The sequence below is a fragment of the Lathyrus oleraceus genome, chromosome 1 (genome assembly GCF_024323335.1).
Source record: "Lathyrus oleraceus cultivar Zhongwan6 chromosome 1, CAAS_Psat_ZW6_1.0, whole genome shotgun sequence".
In the NCBI taxonomy this organism is placed as follows: domain Eukaryota; kingdom Viridiplantae; phylum Streptophyta; class Magnoliopsida; order Fabales; family Fabaceae; genus Lathyrus; species Lathyrus oleraceus.
The window spans coordinates 414,948,771-414,959,218 of record NC_066579.1 but is presented as its reverse complement, the minus strand read 5'-3'; the positions used below and the strand labels follow the sequence as shown (position 1 = coordinate 414,959,218).

Genomic DNA, 10,448 nt, shown 5'->3' with positions numbered 1-10,448 from the left:
ACGACCCAGACCCAATACAACTAACCCAAACAAAATATAAAAATAATGCAGCAGCTTCAACGAAATTTCTGGCCCTGCTACAGTCTGATTCAGCTCTCGACTTCTGAACAAAAGTTATAGACCTTTTTCTTAGCTTTCCATCGACTGGTAGCACGTCTCAATCCGATACTCCTAGCTTAAGATATGATTTTTCTCGCGAAAGCTGCTAATGCTGAAAATTAAATACGAAAATTAAATAAGTGCAAAAATAACATAAATTATGAAAACACATTAAAACATAAAAATAATCAAAGAAAACCGAAGAAATGCTTAAGTACAAACATGGAAGAACGTGCATCAAAATGCACTGATCAGAGTCTTAAAATCTTAGCATAGATCAGTCAAAGATCTTGGATTATGAACTACCTTTGTTTTTGTAGACGACCATCATCTCGTCAATTTTCCTTTTGATCGTCCCTTTGAAAGGGAGATTTTCCTAGGGCGTGCCGACAAAAATTACAGTGATATACAAGCATTTTCCCTTTTCGGTTTCTCTTTTTTAGCTGATGGGACCTGCCTTGGAAACCTTTGTATGAGACTTGGTCTTCAGAGACTCTTCTCGGTCTCGCCTGCCACCCATGACATACTCGGACAACCGACCCTTATTAATAATTATTTCAATTGGATCCTTAAGCTGGACACAATCGTCAAACGACGTGTTGTGTCCTTTGTGGATTTGACAGTACTTTGACTTATCTGTCAAGGTAGACTCCTGGATAGGGAAATGATGTCGGATTCCTGCTTTTCGAAACTCAGTGTTAGCGCACTCCCGATAAATCTTATTCTGGATAGTATTTAAAAGTATGTACTTATCTTTCCGACCGTACATCCCTCTGTCAGCGTCTCCTTTTTGCCGATGGGATTCCTTCCTCGACGGGCAGTTGGAACTTGTGTCAGCGGCCGAAGTTGAGTTGTCGAAGCAGGTATTGAGTTTCTCTTCCAACATTATGTACGGCTGGGCTAGGTTCAACATCTCCTGAGTCCTACGTACTTTATTATTATCTTAGTGTGGAAAGGATTATCGTGGAGGAGGCCATTTTCAAAGATCAAGCATTTGAGGGCTTCCTCGACTCCCTATACTTCTACCACAACCTAAATGAAACGATCGATGTACGACCGTATGATGTCCTCTGGTCCTTGCATGATGCTGCTCAAGACAACTATAGTAACTGGTTGTTTCTTCTGGGAAGTAAAGTGCACGGATAACCAATTGCAAAGGTCTATCCACGATTCAATGCAACCGTCGGGGAGACTATTGAACCACAGTCTAGCTGGTCCGACCAATGTTAATGCTAGTAGCTTGCATTTGAAAGCTTCACCGACAATGTAATAGTTGAGTCGGTCATTGACGAGTTAGACGTACTCGCTGTGGTCTCCCCTTCCATCATATTCTCCCAACTTGGGAGGTTTTTGCATTGACTTGGGGATCTTGCTTTCTAAGATCCAGGCACATAAGGGATGTTAAGGTTGCACCTTAGTCGACTGATATTCACTACGATCAAGGGATGTAGCGTGTCTACCACGGTCTCCGCCGGGCTCCAGGGAGGAAAATTGTGTTTTCTGCCTTTGGAACAGTCTTTCAACTTCTAGACTTGGTGTCCCCTTGCATCAGTCGACTCTTGACCGATGTAATGGTTTCTTTTGGACACGACCGTTCGAATCGTGTTCGCTTGGGGCTAAGTGTGGTGGAAGATTTTTTTCCTAAACAAAAGAATCTTTCTTCCATCGCCTTCGAGTTTCGTTGCTGAATGATGTTGTAGATACTGTCGAGCAATTGATTTGCGAATTGAACGCCTAGATTTGCTTCGACAACACTGAAACCATGCAACATCTCAGGTTTCTTAACAGGAAAAGGAGTTGGAAATCCAAGTTGCGACATTTGAAAAATCCTTGTTCTTGGAGGATGAGGGATTAGGTTTGGATACGGTGGTACCTCAATGTTGAGATTCATTTCTCCAAGAGAAGGATACATTGCGTTCCGTTGATTGACAGTTGTTTGTGTTGCGGCAACATCATCTATAGTGACTTCACGTGCGGTGGCGAAACGAATAGCTCTAGATCCAGCCATTTCCCAAGATCGAAGAAATCAAAGATGCTGAAATTTGAAGATCTGAAGAATCGGTGAGTTGTAATCAACGTAGAGTTCGAATTGATCGAACGTAATTGAGTCCCGAACTCGATTTGCTAGATCTTCATTCAAAGGTTGAAGAAAACTTCACACCGAAAAACTGAATGCATAGAGAATCATAGAAAACACGGGAATCAAGATCATTTGCCATAAACGGCGCCACTCTTTGAACCGAAAATAGAGAGAGATGCGGAAGTTGTGATGGAGTAGAACTTCCGATGCGACAAAGTGGTAGTGTACCTGCAAACTTAGCACAATGGCGCTCAATTCAGTATATGAAGGAGTATAAAGTATTCAAATTGTTTTTGAAATTTGTTACCTGATTTGACGTCATTCCATATATATATGTAGGACAGTGGAATAACGATTTCATTATCTTTCAAACATGAAATGCAGAGGTCTATTGGACGTGCATAAGTCGTAAATCATGAAATGCAGATGTCTATTGGATGTGCATGAGTCGCAAATCATGAAATGCAAAGGTCTATTGGATGTGCATGAGTCGTAAATCATGAAATGCAGAGGTCTATTGGATGTGCATGAGTCGCAAATCTCCTATAACAAGATGTAGGATGGTTATACGGTAAAGAGAAGATTTTGGAAACTTAACCATGTAGTCGATCAAGAGGCTTTGGCCCATACCGAACTATCTCAAAGTGATCGTTCCAAGACGAATATGACCGGCCCAAAACATAAATTAATAAAAATAAACTTAAAATATAATTAATTATAATCTACCTTGATAAAATTTACACATGATAAAAAACTAATATGTTTGACTCACATTGAATAAATTATTCACATTTTATCAAAGAGTAACCTAAATCTAGATTAAAAAAACAAATGATTACAAGTCCTTAAGGCGTCATTCAAATTAGTGTTTGAGAATGAGGCCTAGAGTTCAAATGATGGCTTACATAAGTAACACATTTTATAATAGTTACCAATCTTTTGATTATGCTCCACCCAGCATTGAAAACTTGATTTTAATGAAAATGCAATCAGTATGTTTACTTCAACAAAATAAAACTATATACTTAAAATATGTAACAGATGATACAAATACAAAACTGTGAGTCCCAGACATTAGATAACAAGTCATTTCCACAATTTTTTCTATTAATTTAGTTCAGATCTTGATTCCCAAACTATCAAGTACTATAACATATTTGTATCTAATCCAGTGTTGCTTATCATGAATATACAAGAACAACCGAACAACTGGAAATTATTACATATACAATGACCAAGAAAGTGAACCACTATACTTTCTTTAGTTTGTCAAAAGAGAACTTCCTTCTTTGATAAGAACAAACACACTGCCACCATCACCTCTTGAGATACGCAGCTCTTCATCGAGATATGTAGTAAGCAACCAAGATTGAGCTTTGCTGTTGGAGATTGGAATCTTCAATGGAGGCTGATTGGAAATTGTTTGCACAACTGATGAAGCAGTGCTTTGGACAGAAGTAAGTATGCCTTTGAAAGGTGATAGATCAATTTTCTGACCCAAGAATTCCACATTTTCTGGTATCTCTAATGAGTCTGTCAGTTGTGGAGTTCCTATGACACCTTCCTCAAACTTGATCTAAATAATAACATGCAAGATGAGACCAATAGCCTAAATTTCACAGGAAAAATAATACACTTTCTGGTCTTAATATAAGAACAAGTTTATATTTTAGATTCTTTGAATTATCAATGTGTCTATGCTGGACCATATATAGACTAGATATATTGATTATTTCTCTGCTGGACTATATATAGACTGAATATATTGATTATTTCTTATATTAAAGATCAGAGGGATTAATAGAGAAGAAGGAGGATGAACAGACCTGCAAACGATTCGGACTTCGAACCTCAAATTTGGCATTGGTACTGATCGATGTGGTTGTCAATGGACCGGCAAACTGAACAGAGTTTTGGACAGTTAAACTTTCAGAGTCAATAGTCTGAGATATTTCTTCAACCTTAAGTAATGGCAGTAGTCCACTCGACAACAATGGAAATAAACCTGCAAAGGATGTATACCTGCGGAACCATAAATTCAACCATAAGTTTGTTAGCAGCAGAACACAAACTAAACACTTTTGTAGCACCAACATCTCTGAAAAAATGTGTTTAACTTATAAATATGTCACCAACACGACACACACATACACTTGTAAATATGTTCGATTTATTTATTTTTCAAATTATTATCAATGTCGACGTGTCAATTTCAATGTCGCTCTGTCTTCATACTAGTACATAGCTATACCCTGCCCATTATTGTTATTTGATAACTAGCACTGTCATAAGCTTATTCTGATTAAGTTATTGTACTATTGTTGTTCCATCACATCATGTAAACATCAATAATAAGCATAAAATGGTAGTTAAGTTCCCTTCAAAAGACACATCATTGACAACAAAAAAGAGTAAATTCTTCCTACGCTCGAGGATTGCAGTTGCACACGGAGGCTACTCGGTTTTTGCCATGTATAGTATCCATGTGGTTCATAGCTAAAAACAAACACAAGAATCAAATCAAACAGTAAAACAAATAAACTTACGCGAGAATCCATTTTCCATTAAGCAGAGTCAAAGCATCATTAGAAGCAGGAGTTGGATTCTTAGCCTCAAGCTGAGTAATAAGCTCAACAATCTCCGCTCTCGTTTCACTCGTCGCCTTCAACCCACGATCCGTCCCATAAAACGACCCAACCAAAGCCTTCTTCAGCTTCTCCGTCTCACTATCCGTCAACTTCACCTCTGCAACAGCCACAGCCGGAGAAGGCACCTCCTTCTCTGTACCCCACTCATCGTCGTTCGTGTTAGACCGAACGTAAACCATCCGCCTCGAAACATCTGCCACCACAATCGGTCTTCCGAACTGTTTGCTTCGGAGTCCGACGGTGGTGGTCGGGGGAGAGATTGAAGGTGTGGAGTTGAGAGGTGTGACTGGAAGGGTGTTGGTGTGGAGAAGCTGGTTGAGGTGAGAGAGAGACGCCATTTTTGTTGTGAGAATAAAGAGAGAGAAAACAGAGATTTTATTGAGGGAGAGGAACAGGGAAGCGGTGGGTTTGTAAGATTCCAGCAAGACGCGATTACCAACGGTCGAGATTTGTTTGTCGTAAAGAAACAAAATGGTTGAGTTGAGATATTTTTCAGGATTCAGAGGTGTTTACGAAAACGTTGTTGAGAAACGAAAAGAGTGTGTTCTTCAGATCAAAAGACAAACTTGTCCTTTCTATTTATTTTATAAAGAATATTCTCTTAATCCTTTAATCTATATAAGAAAAAAATGATTTTTTTTCTAAATACAAAATAAAAATAAATGACTTTATACTCTTTGATATTACAAAAAGTATAATTAATATTCATATTAGTGCGTGAAATTATATAGTGTTGAGGTTAATTTAGTAAAAAACTTTTGAAAAAACCACAAGAGTTCTTTGACCTCATATTTTTTCTCCACAAAGAGAATATTAAACTAAATATTTGTAACTTTTTAAAGATTAATTATAACTAGTAAAATAATTATAGTCAAACAATTATATTTTAGAATTGATTTATATTATTGATAAATATAAAAATATTTTACTCTATTATTACTATCAGTCAATTATAGTATATCTTTCTTTTATTAATAAAATATAATAACTATGCTTTAAATTTAAACTAATTTCTTTTAACTTAAATATGTCATTGAGATAAATTCTTATTAAAACTCTAATAATTAAAAAATAATTATTCCTATTTTTTTCAAAGATTTGTTGAGACTATGTTTATTAGTATTTTTAGTGACAAATCATAAATTTAAATCCATTTAAATGATTAAATTCAAAAAAATTTTAAAGATAAATAAGTGAAATACTTGTGCGTTTGCACGTGCGTGGTATTGTCACTAAATATATATAATTTAGAAGAAAAAAGTTAATTTGAATAAATATAGGTATAGAATTATTTATTAATTAGTTAAGTAATTGAAAAAATATATAATTATGTATGAAGTTAAAAATAGTTAATAGTGGAAAAATTAGGTAGTTGATTATGTAGATTAAAAAACTGTTTTGAAAGTTAAAAATAAGTAATTAATTGAAATTGTAAAAAGAAAAGAAAATTGAAGAAAATATTTATGTAATATTGTGTTGAATGAAATTAATTGAAGGAAGAGAAAATAAAATTAAAACGTTTTAAAAAAATGGTAGAAGTTGAAAAACATGTTAGACTAAGGATGTTGGAAAAGAGAATGGTTCAATTGTACACCATATAAAGAGGGGTAGGGTTGTATAAAAGTCTATTATTGATTTAAAGGATATTAATTTTTGGTATATATATATATATATATATATATATATATATATATATATATATATATATATATATATATATATATATATATATATATATATATATATATATATATATATATATATATATATATATATATATATATATATATATATATATATATATATGCTACTGTGGCTACCACTAAAATAAGACACATATTTTATTGTTAAAAAAGTATTATTTTAAATAATACCATTTTGAAAAAAAAAATAGATCAACAATAGTTTTTAAACTATATAAAAATTAGTTTTGTTTTGGTATCGTTTATAAAAATTTGAATAGTATATAAAGAGTTGTTGTTCATAAAACAATTTTTATCAATAATATAATATTTTTTGTTTATAAATATTTGAATCAATAATATATATTTTTATATAAATATGTTATTATTTTGGTATTATTTACAAAAATATTAGAATTAATAGTAAATTTATTTGTTACTCGTTATTATTTACTATTTTAATCAATAAATCGATGTTCATGTTATTATTTAATATTTTAATAAATAATTTTATGTTTTGTAATTATTCAATAATATGATCGGTCAACTTCATATTTTCGTTATTATTCAATGTTTTGATTGATAACTTTATGTTTTCGTTATTATTTAATATTTTAATCAATAATTTTTTGTGTCTGTTTTAATTATTTTAATTTAGTATTTTTTTAAATGATAAATTATAATTTGTTCAAAATTTATTTTCTATAGTTGATCAACATCATCAAAACTATTAATAACAATAAAAAAATATATTGACAAATAAAAGACAAATAACAATTATATATTAAGTAATTAAAATTTTCATAAGCCATTAAAACATATAAAGATGTAGATAATAGAAATTCAAAGCAAATAAATGTTATTTGACAAATTAATATATATGTGTTTTCTCTCTACTAAAAATTAGTAAAAAAATAGTATTAGTTATTATGGTAATTTATTAGTCTGGATAGTATAATAAAAATTAATATTTTTTAAATATCTTAACCTAAAGAGAAGATAATGATCTAGGTATATAAATTTTTTTCTTTAAAATACTATAACAAAATATTGTTAAAATATGGTTTTTTTACGGATGTAAAAATATATTTGAAACTTACTCTTTGTGTTTTTATACATCTTTGTTAATTGACAATTACATAAATTAATAGGAAAGATAATTAATGAGAAATTTTGTAACAAAAATAATAATATAAAAATGATGATTTCGTTGCTTAAAATTTTCATTAGTTGCCAAATATATGATAGTAAATTCTTGCTAAAAATATGATAATAAATTCTTATTAAAAATATTTATTAATATTTATATATTGTTGCTAAATATATTGATTTCGGCTATAAATGTTATTCTCGAATAACACAACACATGTAATATCTTTTTTCCTTTGTTTACTTTTCTTCTTCTCACTTTTTCATCTTTCGGATTTGGATTATGATAAGAATATATTATTTTTTATTTTATTTAATTGAAGCACTTATTTAGTATAATCTATTTAGGTTAACATTTTTATAAAAAGATATTTTGAAATTAGAAAAATATACAATTTATTAATGATTAAATTGTGATTATATTTTCTTTGTGATTTGCAACACATATAGAAATAACAAAACAAATCAAAAGTCATTAAATATAATGTATCAATTTGATTTATTCGTGTTCTATTTTTATTCTTGTTTTTTATTATTTAAATTCTATTTAATTCAATCAAGCACTTGGACTTGAGTGGTAAACGAGTTTCTACTAAGGAGGATTTAGAGAATATCGAGTTTGATTCCTTGTGATAACAATACCTGGTTAGTGTCAGTCCCTCTTAGCATGATATAAAAGTAGATGTGTTTAAATCATTTTTTAACAAAATCGTATGGTTTTCTCTTAGTATGCCTTATGTTACCATCAAACTTAGTATTATGTTACCATTAAACCTAATATGTCTTAACCTTACAATAACAAACGATTTTATCTTACAATTTTCTCTTACTCACACTACACTTAGGGATTCAATTTCAATCTTCTTAAATCTCTCATAGTAGTACCGCACATTCTTCTTGCCATGTACATTTCACATTTTCTACTATAATATGTCATCTCTTATGTTTTTTCTTTTTCATATTTTATATTATTGTTTTATCTTTCAATTACATTTTTATTGCACATTTCTTCTCAATCTCACATTCTTTTTTTCATCTTCTCTAATCTCTCTTCTCATATGTTTTTGTAATATTTTATTATAATATCTTTGATATTATTTTATGCTACTATTTTATATATGTTTTTTATTCCAGTTTTTTCTAATCTAATTTTTGTATATTGAATGAGAAGTTTTTGTCTAAATATGATGAGTTTTGACATTATTTAGTAATGTATGAATGACTAAACACAAAATTATATTATTCTCTATAGGTGTACATGTGGCTAAATAAAAATATTGTAAGAAATCGAACCAATTCAACAAATCCAAACTACATTGATTTGGTTTGGTTTGGTTTTATTTCTAAAAGTCAACCGAACCAAACTGAACTATCCGCCGTAACCATAATAATATAAAAAATAAATAATTTTGGTACACAAATTTACGATCTTTGTAAAAATAAAACAATTCAAACAAGTTGTTGATGCAAAAATCAGAGAAAACCCCCTACAAATTAAGTAAGTTATTAGAAAATAATAAAAACCTTATTCATTTTAAAGAAAACTGCTATTGTAAAAACCTTATAAAAGTACCTTCATTAAACATAATATTTTATTGGTTAAAGACACTATTATATTTGCCACTAAACTTCATATTTTTTACTAAGAACATATAGATACCTTCGCCTATATGAAAGAGATGACCAGTTACTTCAAAACCCTTAATAATAATTATGTGAAATGAAATCAACAAAACCATAAATCAACAAAGATAAACATCATAACTCACATAATTTTCAATTACTAAGAAAAACAACGAATAAACACATTGGGTACTTTAAACCATATAAACAACATATTAATCAAGCAAACTTCTTTGATCAGGATCATTTTTAATCAAGATCTATGGAGCAGTCATATTCTAAAAAAAGAAATATGAGAAATATTGAATAAAGACCCGATTTATACCTAGATCGACATGACTTTCTTATCTATTTTAAGTTGACTTCTGACACATACAGATAATTGTTCAAATCAACAACAATACCACCAAACCTAACCTGCAAGCTACGATTAATCTCAATTTTTTCAAAACCGAATTTATACCTGGATCGACATGACTTTCTTGTTTGTTTCAAGTTGGCTTCTTGCACATACAAAAAATTGTTCAAATCAACAATAATACCACCAGATCTAACATGTAAGCTACGATTAATCCCAATTTTTTCGAACAACGTTATGGAGAAGATGAAGAAAGACGAGGAAGAAGATATGATTTTCGAGAAAAAAATCAAACAACATTACAGATAAGATAAAGAAAGACGAGGAAGAAGGAGAAAGAAGATGAAGAAAGAGGAGAAAGAAACAAAGAGAAGAAGAAGAATAAAGTACCTCAGGAAGAAGGAAAGAGAATAAACAATCTTCCATAGCTCTTTGATGTCGTTAATGTCATCAATCTTCTCAAAGGGCATGGCCATGGTTTGGGCAAAAGGAAGAATAGAAAAGGGTTTTAAAAGAGGTGAAGAAAATGGAATTTTATGGAGAACAAATATTTGGTTCGACTGTGATAGAGTTTAGAGGTGGGTAAAGGAAATGAGAAAAGAAAATCAAATGATTTGACAACACAATATGGAAAAGGCATTGGAAAAGGGGAGAAGAAGGAAAAGGCAGTCTGCACCATATTGCCAATATCAATTACACACTCTGGTTACTATTATAAGTAAATTTGACTTTTTTGGTACATTTGACAGTTAATATATCTAATCCATATATGAGCTAAATACATTTACAGTCAAATGTACCAAAAAAGT

General features: G+C 30.9%; 1 protein-coding gene across 1 annotated transcript; it reads right to left on the bottom strand.

The window, feature by feature from the left end:
- Positions 1–3,253: 3,253 nt before the first annotated feature.
- On the bottom strand, positions 3,254–5,410 carry LOC127077316 (plastid-lipid-associated protein, chloroplastic). The gene is made up of 3 exons (XM_051018711.1): positions 4,726–5,410; positions 4,006–4,201; positions 3,254–3,755 (listed from the first exon to the last, which is right to left on the bottom strand). Exons 1-3 carry the CDS (start codon positions 5,163–5,165, stop codon positions 3,441–3,443), a joined length of 951 nt encoding a protein of 316 aa, XP_050874668.1. The 5' UTR covers positions 5,166–5,410; the 3' UTR covers positions 3,254–3,440.
- Positions 5,411–10,448: the final 5,038 nt, after the last annotated feature.

Excerpts from the sequence above, each read along its gene's own strand:
- LOC127077316 (XM_051018711.1), bottom strand. The coding sequence starts at position 5,165 with ATGGCGTCTCTCTCTCACCTCAACCAGCTTCTCCACACCAACACCCTT. Across the intron at positions 4,202-4,725 it reads AATGGAAAATGGATTCTCGC|GTATACATCCTTTGCAGGTT; the intron begins GTAAGTTTATTT and ends ATGGTTCCGCAG. Across the intron at positions 3,756-4,005 it reads GAAGTCCGAATCGTTTGCAG|ATCAAGTTTGAGGAAGGTGT; the intron begins GTCTGTTCATCC and ends GTTATTATTTAG.